The 15,002-nt window shown below is 56.8% G+C and overlaps 1 protein-coding gene across 6 annotated transcripts in view; it reads left to right on the plus strand.

Annotated features, from left to right (window-relative positions):
• Rfx1 (regulatory factor X1) overlaps nucleotides 1–15,002 on the plus strand; it is a 34,657-nt gene that overhangs the window by 11,273 nt on the left and 8,382 nt on the right. For 2 of the 6 annotated variants that reach the window (XM_006993083.4, XM_076571857.1), the window contains 7 exons: nucleotides 5,458–5,567; nucleotides 6,031–6,114; nucleotides 7,186–7,275; nucleotides 8,515–8,628; nucleotides 9,982–10,074; nucleotides 11,408–11,502; nucleotides 13,628–14,012. In XM_006993083.4, coding sequence (XP_006993145.1) covers nucleotides 5,458–5,567; nucleotides 6,031–6,114; nucleotides 7,186–7,275; nucleotides 8,515–8,628; nucleotides 9,982–10,074; nucleotides 11,408–11,502; nucleotides 13,628–14,012 — 971 coding nt within the window. Of the gene's footprint in view, nucleotides 1–5,457; nucleotides 5,568–6,030; nucleotides 6,115–7,185; nucleotides 7,276–8,514; nucleotides 8,629–9,981; nucleotides 10,075–10,425; nucleotides 10,747–10,931; nucleotides 10,992–11,407; nucleotides 11,503–13,627; nucleotides 14,013–15,002 lie in introns of all 6 variants that reach the window. The other 4 variants (XM_042277440.2, XM_042277442.2, XM_042277444.2 and 1 more) reach the window with 4 other exon arrangements.

A 15,002-nucleotide genomic window follows, 5' to 3' on the forward strand; every position in this document is an offset into this window, starting at 1 on the left:
GTGTCCATGACCACCCTGTGCCATGGAGAAGTTCAATGTCACAGCATGAGAATGGGGAAAGGGGAGGCCAGAATCAAGAGAAAAACCCAACCACTGAAGCTGGCCCATCCTGGCCCAGAGCCCTAGGTCTGTTTTGTCCCTCTGGGGGTCACTACAGGTCTTCTGTCCCTCTCTCCCCTCCCCTTCTTGGGAAGCGGGAAGGAGGAAGATGCTGCCTTCACACAATGCCCAGTGTGGTACTTCATCCTTGTCTGTGTGCTCTGCACTGTTTCTCCCACGCCTGAGCATGCAGCTGACCTTAGCGGGACCAGGTACTGGCCGGCGGCATCTACAACCCCTCAGAGGTGGAGTAATCCACGTGCCCCAGCCTCTCCTTCAGGTTCTGAACTCCTGCCAGACTTGACCCTCTACAGACTCCTCCCCGTCAGCTAACACATAACCAGCCTGTTAGCCAGGACCCCCAGGGCCTGCCCTCTGCCAATGACGTCTGCAGTCTGCTTCTTAGCTTCTTCTTTTAAAGTCAGCTGTTCTCAGAATGCTCGCTCTTTCATTCCTGCTTCCTCATCCACCCTGTTCTCAGCCACCTGTGGCCTTGCTCCTGACAACCCCAGCCAGGGTCCCCTTCACCTCATCGTGTCAGACTCATTGGTCATTCTAGGCTCTAGTTATCCTTGGCTTCCAGGCAGTGCCTGGCACACCGTCCCCTCCTGCTGCAGACCTGTCCTGCACACCTGCCCAGGCTCCCTCACTTCCGCCATCTCCTCTGTCGCCTCCACTCTCTTGCCTCACCTCTGGGATCCACTGCAGAAAGGGCAGAGCTCATGCTGGGTCCTCTCTGCTCCAGCAGTCATCACCCCCTCACGGTGGCCTCCTGGAGTGTCGTGACTCCTTCCCTCCCTTCTTCCCAGTACTGGCACTGGAACCCGGGACTTCACACACTCTAGGCCAGTGCTCTACTAATGAGCTACGTCCCTAGCCCTCTTTTTACTTTTTATTTTGAGACAGGGTCTCCGTAAGTTGCCCACACTGGTCCTGAAATTACTCTGTAAGCCAGGCTGCCCTTCACCCTGTCATCCCTTTGCCTCATCCTCCTCAGAAGCTGATGACAGGTTCATGCCCCCAGATCCCAGTGTCAAATCTTTCCTTGCTCCTGTTGAGGTCTCTGCCCTAGCCTCTGTCCTGGGGCCAAGGAGCCTGTGACTAGTCCTTCTAGTCATGGCTACCGGAGGTCAGACTGGTCTCTGGAGCCAGCTTGGCAGATGGCTTTCAGAACGCCACCCTCTCTCTGCAGGCCCTCCTCTGAGATGTCTCCTTCCACCCAGGCCAGCTTAGCCTCTACTCCTGTCCTGCTCCTCCGAGGATTGCTGCTGCACCCCACCCTCTACTTCCCAGCCCTAATGATTAGCTTCTTAGGTCTTGCTCTCATGGCAGTAACAAGGAGCCTGTCCCTGGCTGTCACTTAGGCCCCTTCACATCCTATCTCAACCCAGATTCCAGAGAGGATCCCCTAGGGCTTGGAGTAGGCAATATTGGAAGGCTGGCCCCACCTCAGAGAAGGGCTTTAAAAGTACTCCATAAGCCAAGTGTGGGGATGAACACCTATAAACGCACTGGGGAGGCTGCAGCTGGAGAATTCCGAGTTCCAGGCTAGCCTGGGCTACATGTAGATCAAGATCTTGTCTCAAATTTTTCTTTTCCACATTATGGGTTTCCTAATAAGCACCAAGTGCCTGTCTCTCTGGCCCACCAGACTTTAGCCTGTGCCCTGACATACCGCTTCAGCCTCGGCAGTCTCCTGTCCCCATGCCAGATCGCTAGCTTAGCTACTTCCTCCCCTTCTGACCCTGGCACCCTCTACCTCAGCAGGCCCAGCTAGCCCTCTGTTGCTCTCTCCAGGCCTCTTCCTCAGAAGCCACTTCTCTGCCTCTGCTCCTACTCGTCATCTTCCTCCACTTTTCTGGAATCATCATCATGTGATGTTTTTGAGGACAGGGCATATCTCTGGGTCCTTGTGTAGTGACTGCTGGACGCAAGACTGGCCTGGTACAACCAGCCGAGGCCATCTAGCCTAGCATCCCATTGCCCTTGGGTGGCCCACTGCAGGCACCTGGTGTCCTCAGAGCAGGGTCTGGAATAGGCACGCTCTTCCAGGCCTAGAACACCTCACATCCTTCCTGTCTCTACCTCATCGTCTCCTAGCTCTTCATGGCACACTGAGGGAGGCCCTGGTTTTTAAAGGCCCAGGCCATAGTACCTTTTGTTAGACAGACCTAGGCCATTCTCACTAGCTGTGGGGTGGGAGATAGCACCCTCCCGAGGACAGGGTGGGAGATAGCACCCTCCCGAGGACAGGGTGGGAGATAGCACCTTCCCGAGGACAGGGTGGGAGATAGCACCCTCCCGAGGACAGGGTTGGGTAGGCAGGCTGCCAGGCTCTGCCAGGCTCACACCTCTGCCTTAGACAGTGGCTTATTGCCTGCTCTTCACAGTGGTCCTGGGGCATGTCTTCCCACTGTTCGAGTCCCAGCAGGAGTGAGCCCATCCCTACAAGGGTCCTTGATGCCTCCATGAACTCTGAGGAAGAGGAGAGAGGCTTTTGTGCTGGGGTCTTCCTAATCCCTTCCCCAGGCTGCCTGTGTGAGCCAGTCCTTTGAGGAAAGGGAAGCTAACCCCAGAGAAGGGAACAGCTTTGCCAGTTCCTGAGCCAAGAGCAGTCTGGGCTGACCAGGAGCCCTGCAAGTTCAGCGCAGGGGAAGGGCTGCCCCTTGCCCTGGAAGCCAGACAGCAGGAGTCAGCTGAGCCCTGCAGCCTGGGCCTGGCATGCTCTGCCCCAAAGTGACTTTGGTGACAATAGGGAAGGAGCTCAGGTTTCTCTGGTCAGACAGGACAGATCCATAATCCCTGTCCTCCCGAGAGGCCTCTAGGATTTAAGGTGGAAGGAGGTGGCTGTAGGCTGGGAGGGTGGGGCCAGACCTGCCTGGAGGGGCGCGGTCAGCCTGCAGAAGGCGCTGCAGCCAGCAGGCTTTTCCGCTTCCCTCAGCTTGGGCCTTCCAGAGTCCAAGAGGGCTGTGCACAGCCACAGAGGACTGGTTCTGCTTTCCTCGTCTCCAGTGGAGATGGGAACTGGGGTCCAAGAAGACATAAGTCTCTGGGACAGCAGGGGCCCAGAACCTTGCCCTGAACTGTTTCATACCATCCCCAGGAGCAAGCAGAAGAGAGGCAGACAGGTCTATCTACTCTGGGGAAGAGGGGCCTGGCTGGTGAGACAGCCAGAGTTTAGCCTCCTGAGCCTGCCTTCAGCTTCCTGAAGAGCTAGCTTGCTGTCTCCAAGCTGAGGGGTGGACAGGTGGGGGAGCCTGGTCCCCGGAGGAAGTAGTGACCACAAGGAGGAGATAGGCTATCCGATTCACACAGAAAATCAGCTCTGCCTCCTACCCTAGCTTTCAGGGGCCTCCCTGCTTATGCACGTGCCCAGAAGAGAGATGGCCAACAGGCACAGCTGTCCCTTGACTCCACAGTTTCCCTTAATTTCCTCCCAGCTCCCCTTTCAAAACACAACTAGGAAGCCCTTGGCCCATTCACCCTCCTGGTGTGGATGGGTAGGGAAGAGCCTGGGGCCTTAAGGGCCACCCCAAGGCAGGTGATGACAGGATTGCTTCTGGGATAGATGCCTGATTGGAGCAGATCCCCAGGTGTGCAGCTGAGGGGGTCTGGCCCAAGGACCAGCCTCTGGACCGGGCAGGTAGCTAGGGCCAATGCCTTGTGTGGCTTCCCACCCTGAGCAACAGTGAGTCCTCCATGAGTCTCAGTTCAGCACCCATCCTTGGGCTGGGCCTGACTCCCTGTACTCCAGACAGCCCAGGTAAGGGGTGAGGGAGAGAGCCTATGACTCTAAGGCTAGCTTGGATTTCTCTCAGAGGGGCTGAGGGAGAGGGCCTTCTTAAGGCCCAGAGAAGCCTAAAGTAGTTTTGAGGGAAGATTCCCGCAGAACTTAACTAATTATTACTGCTTAGAATTGGTGTAGCTACCCAAGTAGGCCTGGAGAGAGCCACAGGATACTTGGATGCTCTTAGGCAGACTGGGCCAGTCTCCTGGCCTCCCCAGGTCCCTTTCTTGTGTCCCTTTTGGAGGCTGAGCCCTATTATGGAAACCTCAACCTTGAAGTGTCTTTGAGGGCCCCAGCTTCCTGAGCCAGTCTGTGTGATCCTGCCTAATAAGACTAGCAACTTGAGATTGGTGTGTGGGGTTGGACAGTGTGGGTGTACAGGGAGATCTGGGACTCAGGCCAGGCCCCCCAGCTGGGTGATACCGGTCTCTGCTACCTGCAAATGAGTGAGAAAGAGAAGCTCCAAGGGCCCCGACTCCCCTCCGGCAGCCCCCGGTACACCAGAAACTGTTCGTGTACACTGCCAGCCCTTTGATGACCCCTTTGTTGCCATGTGACCCTTCAGCCCTGAGGGGGTTGAGTAACCTCTCTGGACTCCTGCCCACTGCCAGATCCCAGGAAGGTGGGCCTGGGGTCTTGGTCCCTTTAGACCATACTGGAGACTGAGATCAGGCACATGGCCGCCCTACCTGACCTTGGCCCCTAAGCTGCTGAGGAACAAGCTAGGCTCCATGGGCCAGATGACATTCCAGCTTGGGCAAGAATCTCCTAGCCAGTGTGTCTTAGGGGCACCATCCCTCTCTACTTCCCTGCTGTCCCATGAATCACTTAGCAGTATGTGTATGGAACGTGACCTGCCTCTTGCTGATTGCAGCCCTGGGTACCAGCCTTGCTCCTGCTCTGGCCCGCCCCTCGCAGCCTGCATGAAGCAGGTTGTTTACCTGAGAGGGCATGAAGGCGTTCTGAGCTCATGGTGGGGACTGCGCTGGTCCCCAAGGTCGCAGGTATAAGCCACCTGCACACTCTGCTGCTCCCATAGTGCTGGCCCCACGGGGCGGCCGGACAGCAGGGTTGGGAGCAGGCAGGGGCACCATGTTCTAGGATTGTCTCCTCTTGGCTGCCTGCACTTTGGGCTCCGAGCCCCTTCCTCCCCGGCTCCCCCTGCTCAAGTAGAGGAGGAAGGCTCAGACCATCTTTATTTCCTAAGAAACCAGGAGAAGCCCAGCACCTTGGTCCCTCCTGAGCTGTCAGGATTTGAGCCAGGGGGAGAGGGTCTAGTCTATTGCCTGTCCATATCCATAGTTCTGTTTGTATGGGAAACAGGCTCCTCAGACATACAACTTCAGAACCAAGAAAATGAGGGGGCTAATTCCAGATGTTAGTGATCCTGGGTCCTCTGGGTCCTCATCCCATTCTGCCATGTACCTCGGATGGAAGCTAGAAAAGACCTGGCAGGACTTAGAGAGCTCAGGTCTCATTAAGGGTGACTATAGATTGCATTGCCCTCTGCTGATGGGCTCACTCTTGAGTAGAGAGGCAGACAGAGCTGACCTGCCAACCTCTTCCCACAGAAGGTGCCATGCGGGCTAGTGAGACTGTGTCAGAGGCCAGCCCCAGTTCCACGGCAAGCCAAACCGGCGTCCCCACCCAGGTGGTACAGCAGGTGCAGAGCAGCCAGCAGGTAGGACGTGGCCTTCGCTGGGGGGGGGGCAGCCAGCAGGTAGGACGTGGCCTTCATGGGGGGGGCAGCCAGCAGGTAGGACGTGGCCTTCATGGGGGGGGCAGCCAGCAGGTAGGACGTGGCCTTCGCTGGGGGGGGGCAGCCAGCAGGTAGGATGCGGCCTTTGCTGGGGGGGCAGCCAGCAGGTAGGACGTGGCCTTCACGGGGGGGAGGGGGGGCAGCCAGCAGGTAAGATGTGGCCTTCGCTGGGGGGGGCAGCCAGCAGGTAGGATGTGGCCTTCGCTGGGGGCGGGCATCCAGCAGGTAGGACGTGGCCTCCGCTGGGGGGAGGGGCCTCCGCTGGGGGGAGGGGCCTCCCCTTCTTCCTGCCATGAAAAGCTGTTGACCTGTCTTACCAGGATATGGCAGCAGCCACTCTCTTGGTAAGCAGACCCAGTTCAGCTCTTCCCTTCTGCCTCCACAGCGCCTGCTGGTCCAGGCAAGCGTGCAGGCCAAGCCAGGCCACGCCTCACCCCTGCAGCTCACCAACATCCAGGTACCACAGCAGGTAAGGCTCCTGCTGCAGCCTCCCTCGGGGCCGAGAACCAGTTCCTGCTGCCTGCCTGCTTGTCTCCACACATGGGCCTCAGCACAGGCTGCTCCAGCTCTTGGCTTTGGGCAGTGGCCTCTAGAGACAAGATCAGCTACCCCAGGGGCTGTCCAAGCATTTGAAAGAGGACTGGGGAGGACTGTCAGCAGATAGCCTGTGGTCCAGCCCCAGCCTCTCACAGTGGCGCCTCACAGAAGGCCACAGTCTGGTGCTGGGACCCTGGACCATTTCTAGTTTGTCAGCTAGAGTGCTGGGGCTGGAAGCCAGCGCTAGGGCAGATTAAGCATGTGCTCTCCCACCGGGCCACACCCCAGCCCAGTTTGGCAGACTATAAGGACAAGAATGTGTTTGTCTTCTTTTTTTTCTTTTTTCTTTTCTTTTTAATAATTTTTTTAAAGATTTATTTATTCATTATGTATACAGTGATCTGCCTGCATGTATGTCTGCAGGCCAGAAGAGGGCACCAGATCTAACTACAGATGGTTGTGAGCCACCATGTGGGTGCTGGGAATTGAACTCGGGACCTCTAGAAGAGCAGTCAGTGCTCTTAACCTCTGAGCCATCCCTCCAGCCCATCTTCTTGTTTTTTTCTTGAGGGGAGGTGTTTTGAGATAGGATCTCATGTGGCCTGGAACTCTGTATGTGGTGGAGTATGACCTTGAACTCCTGACCTTAGGATTGCAGACATGCACCTCACACTGGGCTCTAGAACATATTCCACGTGCCTTTTGAGCCAGGACCCAGCTCGGGCTTTGCTCTTGGTCCCAGTGCTCAACAAGCCCTTCATCAGCCTTGAGCGTGGGTGTCACCTGCTCTGGAGTAGAGCCATAACTACGCTGTGTCGGGACGTGGGGCAGTTCCTGAGCTGACGGGCATGGAGTGTCTAGAATGTTCCTAGTGCATCAGTGCTCAGTGGTGGCATGGCTGTGAGGTGCAGGTCCCCCCCCCCCCCAGCACAGGAAAACAAAACCAAACGCTTGGCTTTGGCCGATGACACTGGTGACCTGCTCCTCCTTCTCCTGACTCCAGGCTATCCCCACACAGCACCTGGTGGTGCAGAGCGCAGCGCCGGGCACGAAGGGTGGCCAGGTCTCCCTGACGGTGCACCCTGCCCCTGAGGTAGGTGCTGCCACACTGACCTCTTCCCATCTCCTTCCCCTGTTCCAGCCATGTACCCCATATCTGCCAAATAGCATATTTGCCCCACCACCTATTTTGAGACAGGATCTCACAGCGTCATTCAGGCTAATACCAAACTCCTGTGTAGAGCTGGCTGACCCCTAACTTCTGATCCTCCTGTCTCAGTCCCCAGTGCTGGGATGCAGGTGTGTACCACTCTGACTAGCCTCACATGCAGCTCCTGAGCCCTAGCAGCCCTGCTCCATGAACCCTGGTGGGGCATCTAGCCAATGCCTGGCCCTGCAGCTGAGCTGAGGTTGAGACACACACACACACACACACACACACACACACACACACACACACACACACACACACACACACCAGTAAGGGCTTGGAGACCACAGGCTGGAGGCAAAGGCAGAGAAGATAGATCTCTGTGAGTTTGAGACCAGCCTGGTCTACACAGCGAGTTCCAGGACAGCCTGATCTATTACATAGTGAGACCTTGTCTCCAAAACAAAACAAAACAAAAACCTAAAAAAGAATACAGGCCAGATGCCAGGCTTAGCCGAGTCTGTGGGTAGGGTCTACAGGTTGCAGCCCAGTATTTCTGTGTGGCAGAGCTGGTGGCTCTGGATGTGTTGTCACATACCTGCACCCGAGAGGCTGAAGCAGGAGGGTTTCAGGTGTGATGCTAACAGGTCTTAGAGTGAGACCCTGTCTCAGAAAGAGCAGGTGAAATCCACCATTCATCTGCTCCCTCTTAACAGAACTGCAGTCCATCCTAGTGCAGCGTGTCCCAGAGCAAACACAAGCCCCGCCCCCCGCCCCCCGTGGCCCTGGGAACCCCTCCCATTCATTTCCACTGGGAAATGGGGACCAGAAGCACTCACCACAGCAAGTGGGGGGGGGGCAGCAGAAAGTGAAGGTAGATGTCACTTTCGTTACTATTGTTAATGAAGGAAAGCCTGGGGTGGGAGCTGGGCCCTGGGACCAGCCCAGCCCCCACCTGTTCTTTCTCACCTTTGCTGCAGCCCTTCTGACTATGGAAGCCCCACGGGGCCTCTGGTCCTGCCAGGATCGGACACCCTGCAGCTCCTCCCTGCAGAGTAGTGTGATGGCTGCTGTGGGATATTCCACCCTTTGCAAAGAGTCTTCTCAGGCGGGTTTGCTAGGGCCCAGCTGTCCCACATACAACCAAGCTGGCCCTGACACTGTGCGTTTGTTCTCTTATAGAGGTCACCAGTGCAGGCCAACAACTCCACCAGCAAGACAGCTGGCGCTCCTGCAGGCACGGTACAGCAACTACAGGTCCACAGCGTCCAGCAGAGTGTCCCTGTCAGCCAAGAGGTACCTGGCCAGGGTGGGCAGCAGCCACCCATGTCTGTGCCTCTGGCCTGCTAGAGCCAAGCAGAGGGGGTCCAGCTCTAGCCGCCATGTGGGCATTTGGCAAGAGCCTCTCCTAGATGCAGTGTCCCTGACTGTGACACTTGTGGAAGAACCTCAGAGGGCACACACTGGCTCTGAAAACTCATGGTGGTAGGCGAGGGAGGTGGCTCAGGGGGTAAAGGACACCTGCCACCAAGCCTGACGACCTGAGTTCCATCCCTGAGCCCTGCGTGAGAACAGGACGGCCAGCAAGCTGTCCTCTGACTTGTGCACACACGCAACACTCACAACAAAGAAGAAAAGAAAACCCACCTTGGGAGGCTGGGGGTGTACTTACCCATCATGCCAAGGCCCTGGATTCCATCTCAGTTCTACAAAACCAAGCAGCAAGAACACACATTGGCCTCTTTAGGCCAGTTTACTGAGGAGGGGAGGTAGCAAGGCCAAGTACTTGCTTATTCCTAAGGTGTCAGGGCGAGGCCTCAGGTTTTTAACTTTTTTTGAATGTGTATGTGTGTTTTGTTTGCATGTTATGGCTGTGTGCCGTGTGTCCACCTAGAAGTGCAGTTACAGACAGCTGTGAGCTGCCACGTGTGTGCTGGGAATTGAACCCAGGTCCGTGAGAAGAACAGCCTGTTCTCTTAACCACTGAGCCATCTCTCCAGTCTACCATCCCCAGGATGTGCCCAACCTTCCAGAGGAGGCCAATTCCCCAGTGCCAGCCACAGTGGCCTGGGCAGATCAAGAGGGAAGGGTGGGCTTGTGTCCTTCCTAACTGCTTAGCTTTTGGGGTTCTTGGCCTCTCAGGAACCACGGTGAGACGTGTGCCCTCACACTCTTTGCTGCTTGAGAGGCTGAGGCCAGGAGATCTCAACTCCAAAGCCAGTCTGGCAGCGTAGTCAGACCCTGATTCAGAACAAAAATGGAAAGAATGCTGGGGATACAGCGTAGCGGTAGAGAGCTTGCCCACCATGCCTAAGGCCTCAAGTGCCCAGTACCAGGCTGGAAATTCTCACATAGGCCAGTCATAGACAGACTCTTCCCTAGAGGGAACAGAAACCACCCAACCCTAAGGATTCAGATACTTCCCTTCTTGGGCTAGAACCACTCTGAACCTCCAGATCCAGACAGGAGTCGGACAGTAAGGGACCTGGAAGGCCTGTGTTGCTGGACCCCACATGGAAAGGCTGCCCCTGGCCTGAGGAAATGGCAGCCTTTTCCCTGGAATGCTGTTCTGAGGTTCCCAAGCATGCATGGGACTTGCTGCCCTGGTTGCTATGGTTACCATAGTGTGACTTGCCTCTTCTTTCCCAGAGGTCGGTAGTCCAGGCCACTCCCCAGACCAAAGCTGCCGCGGTGCAGCAGCTGACTGTGCAGGGGCTGCAGCCAGTTCACGTTGCTCAAGAGGTGCGTGTCTCATCTCTGCGTCGGGGGCAATCCGACTGGTGCCGGGCTGGGGCTGGGGGGCCCGGAAGGGCGGGGACATGGGATCCCTCAAAGTTTGAAGCCCTGTACAGGTCAGGCTTCGCTCTAGCCCTGGGCAGCTGACTCCATCCTGAATCCTACCCCATCCCAGCCCCCGACCGCTCAGGACACGGGTCTTGTTAAGAGAGTTCTGGATTTGAATCCCGCTTCTTTCTGATACCGCCCGGTCCATTCCTTCCTTCCTTCCCTAACAAGACCAGGTGGGGAATCTTCATCTGGGTGGCCATGTGCGCACAGCCCGGTGACCCCCCAGTGTCTCTGTTTGTCCTCCAGAGCTCAGGCAGTCAGTTTCCCGCTAGGAAGGCAGAGCAGCAAGAACCCCGGCCGGAGCCGCCGCCCCGGCCTCCCGGGCCCGGGCCAGCGTGCTGCGGCGAGGCCTCGCAGCTAGGCAGCCCAGAGCAGCCGCCGCTCCATTACGAGCCGGGCGTGGAGCAGTGGGTGGAGCTGGTGGGCGTGCTGCCCCCACACCTGCTCCTGCCGCAGCAGAGGGTAGTCTTCGAGCCACTGCCGGGGCTCTCGGCCCGAGCCAGCCCCGACCTGAGGGTCAGGATCCACAGAATTCCCCAGGTGCTAGTGTTCGGCACCGCCCTCAAAGTAGGTGGCGGCGGACCGCGGACGCACGGCGGGGGGCGGAGGGCGGGCGGGGGCGGGGCGTCCCGCCCGCCGGGCCGCTTCGGCCCCGCCTCCAAGCCAAGTCCAGGCCCCAGGCTCCGCCCCTGCAGTCCAAGGAGGGAGGGGTGAGATGTCTATGCCCCGCCCCCACAGTGCTGTCATTACAGGTTCTGCCTCAGGAACTAAGTCCCAGACTGCACCCCTGCAAACCAGGGTTGGGGGTGGAGGTGGGTTATCCCGTACCCGCCCCTAAGGTGTTGTCAGTCATTTCAGATTCTATCCCATAAACTGACCCCTCTCCAGGCTCCACCCTGAACATTCTGCTTGGGAAACGTTCAGGTTTCCAGGAGCCCCTCAGGCCCCATCTTTAATTACAAACCAGATACACACGTGCCTGTGTTTACCACCTATCTGGTATCCCTTCCCGTGCCCGTCAGCATCCTCAACCTCTGTTCCCAACCAAAACAGAGAATCCCGGCACCTCCTGCTTTTCAGCCACAGCCCAAAGCCTTCCATCTTCAGCCTTAGGCCTCTGGCCCATGTTGTTCAGAGAACCCTGATGGGCTGGGGGGTTTTCTGGGTGTCAGGGAGACTGGGTTGTGGCCAGCCCTGACCCACGACCCTGTTCTTCCTCCTGCCTCAGGTACAGCAGCTCCAGCAGGTGCCTGTCCCACATGTGTACCCCAGCCAGGTGCAGTATGTGGAGGGTGGTGATGCCAGCTACGCAGCCAGTGCCATGTAAGTGGGCACAGTGACGGGGGGGGGGGGGGCGGGCGGCACAGATCTGTCGGGCATGGGGCCACAGTTCCAGCTCCCCACTGACCTGCAAGCCTGAGGTGATAGCCTCACTTCCATGGGAGCTTCCCAGGGGCAGCCAGAGCTACCAGGAATACAGGCTGCTGGTAGCAGAATAGACACTGGTCAGTTGGGAGGGCACCTCCACTGATTAGGGCCTGTGTGGCTAGATGGATTTCGATTTTAGGAGGGAAAGGGAAAGAAAAAAAACATACATGTATGTATACATGTGATATATAGAGGTATTTGTAAATACATTTCTACGACATAAATTTTTCATTTTTGCCAGGCAGTGGTGGCACATGCCTTTTAATCCCAGCACTCAGAAGGCGGAGGCAGGCGGATCTTTTCCTGTGTTGGGATTCAAGATGTGTGCTACCACTGCCTGACTAAATCTGTCTATATGAATCAGGAAAAAGCAGTTCTTCAGTTCTCAGATCTCACCTTTAATGCCCCACAGAGTGTCTGTTTCTCTGTTACTACCCAGAAATGCTCTGAGCATAAAACTACCCTGTTTTAGCAGCACTGGGGAGGCAGAGGCAGGCAGATTTTTTTATCACATTGATTTATTTGTAATGGGGAGGGGGCATGTGCGTGCCATGGTGCACATATGGAGATGAGACCTGAAGGAGTCAGTCTTCTCTCTCCATCCTGTGGGTCCCAGGAATCAAACTCAGTTCCTCAGGCTTGGTAGCAAGCACCCTACCTCCTGAGCCATCTTGCCAGTCCCTAGGAAGATCTTGAATTGAAGGCTAATTACCCAGTTAGATCCTGTCTCAAATAAAAAAGAAATGGATCATTTCTTTTTTCAGAAACACAGGCTGAATATTCTGTCTCAGACTTTTCCTTGGAGGCTGGGGAGACGGCTCAGTAGTCAATTGCTTGCTTACTAAACGTGAGCGCCTGAGGTCAGATCTCTGTACCTGTGTAAGAGCCTGGCATGGTGGCATGCATCTGTAGCCCCAGAGCCGTCGTACTGGCCCTCGTTTGTGTGTGGAGATGGTGGAGAGAATGGGTGTGTGTACACCATGTAGTAAGTGCAGTTCAGAGGCCAACTCTGGAGTCTGTGTGCTCCGTGGGCTTCGGGGATCAAACCTAGGGCTTCAGGCTGGTTGGCAGCACCCTGCCCCCTGAGCCACCGGCCAGGCTCAAGTTTTCATGTCTTAATCCCTGACACACTGAGTGGGCTCAGAGACAGAAACTGAGAGGTGGCTCTGCCTGTCCCCTCTCCACAGAGGCCTCCACCTGCACTTAGGGTCATCTTTTCCTACCCTTCCAACCTTGTCTCTGGTTGTCCACTGTGCCTGGTTTAGGCGGCCTGCAAGGCCGTCATCCTCTTCTCCTCACCCTGCTCTAGCCCACTTTAGTTTGCAGCCTCCAAAGATGGCCCAGCTGCCCTGGCTGTCCTGCTACAGTTGCATGGTTAGATTTGCAGCGTGTTACCGGAACAGTCCGTCAGTTCGTGTTCTGGGTTGAAGGGGCAGCCCCTGCAGGAAAGGTAGACAGTCACAGACACTCCTCTGTCTGCCCGACAGTCTTAGGGACTTCGTCATCCCTTCTGGGTTTTCCCTCCCTGGACCCAGAACTTACTTGTTGTTGCTGAGGGAAGTGTGTGTTGTATTTGCATTCTGGACCCCACCTTGTTTTCTCCACTTCTGCAGCAAGGGAGGTGGCCCCGTACCAGAGTGCTGCCCAGTTCAGTGACAGCTACCCACAGAGGGCCAGGGAGATGGTTCGGCAGGTGCTTGCTGCCAGGCCTCACAACCTGAGTTCGATCTCTAGGACCCCCGTGGTGGAAGGAGAGATCTGACTCCCACAAGTTGTCCTCTGACCTCCACACGTGTGCCGTGGTACCTGTGTGCTCCCCTCTGAGGAATCAATAACTAAAGAAATCTTTTTAGAAAAACACCAAGGACGTGGTTGCCCATTCAGTTTTAGGCCATGCCCAGTCTCTTACAAGTGAAGGTGGGCCACCCTGGTGTTCTGTGGCTTCTCTGGTCCTCTCCTGGAATCCCTACTTCCTTGGACAAGGCTCACTGATCATAGCCTCATGTCTGCTTCTTGGCAGCCGCTCTAGCACCTACCCCTACCCTGAGACGCCCATCTACACGCAACCAGCAGGCACCAGCTACTATGAGGCTCCAGGCACCGCTGCCCAGGTCAGCACGCCGGCTACTTCCCAGACTGTGGCCAGCAGTGGCTCAGTGCCCATGTATGTGTCCGGCAGCCCGATTGTCGCCAGCTCCTCCAGCAGTGAGGCCGGGGCCAGCAACAGCAGCGTGGGGGCAGGGGGCAGCGGGGGAGGTGGCAGCAGCAATGGTGGTGGCGGCGGCGGTGGCGGCGGCAGCAGCGGCGGTGGCAGTGGAGCAGGCACCTACGTGATCCAAGGCGGCTACATGCTAGGCAACGCCAGCCAGTCTTATTCCCACACCACCCGTGCCTCACCGGCCACAGTAAGTGTTCTGACCTCACTCGGGAAACGGGAGGTGAGCACCTGGGAGGGGTGGCGGGGAACTTGGCCATAATCAGGGTGGAGAAGTTCGGCCCGAGGCACTCTAGCTCAGGGGTCCAGTGCTCACCTGACCCAGGAGCCTGGTGTCCTATGCAGTGTGACCTTAGGTGCTGCTCAGCTGCTGAGTGACGCTCGGGGACAGTCACAGAAATGTCCTTAGTCAGAACTGGTGACAGCTAGATAGGAAGTGAGAGATTTGGGCTCTTAGAGTCACTGTTGGTGGCACTGGATTCCAGCCCCAGTCAGGCCCATTATCAGTAGGGACTGTGGGTTGGGTCAGAACACCTTGTCCCCGCCCCCCACATCCCCTACACACCAGAGCACCCTGACTACTACACTAGTCCTCACTAGTTTATTTAGTCTATTTTAAAGGATACTGGTGTGAACCATGTGATTTCACAATGCTGTGGGTCCTCCGGTGCTGCTTAAGACACACACATGCTGCTGGGCAGTGGTGGCGCGCGCCTTTGATCCCAGGAGGCAGGAGGCAGGCCCAGGCGGATCTCTGTGAGTTGGAGGCCAGCCTGGTCTACAGAGTGAGTTCCAGGACAGCCAGGACTGTTAACACAGTAAAATCCTGTCTTGAAAAAACCAAACCAACCAAACAAAAACAAAATAAAAACCACACACACAAGTAGAATGACCAGGGTCTGATGAGGGAGTGAGAGCCCTGCCCGCTGGAGAAGACGCCGCTTGGCCTGGATTGCTCTTGAGCCCTGGGGGCTGAGGTCACTGAGAGACTGTAGTGCGTGCGTGCGTGCGTGCGTGCGTGCGTGCGTGCGTGCGTGCGTGTGTGTTTTGGTGCCTGTCCTGGACAGTAAGGGCTTGCTGTGAAGCAAGGGCTTCTTCTGAGTTTGCATCCCCAGCACCTCCCCAAGTTTATAAACCCGGTGCTCGAGGGCAGAGACAGGTACCTGGGGCAGCCGGCCAG

This window comes from Peromyscus maniculatus, chromosome 5 (assembly GCF_049852395.1).
Source record: "Peromyscus maniculatus bairdii isolate BWxNUB_F1_BW_parent chromosome 5, HU_Pman_BW_mat_3.1, whole genome shotgun sequence".
NCBI lineage: Eukaryota > Metazoa > Chordata > Mammalia > Rodentia > Cricetidae > Peromyscus > Peromyscus maniculatus.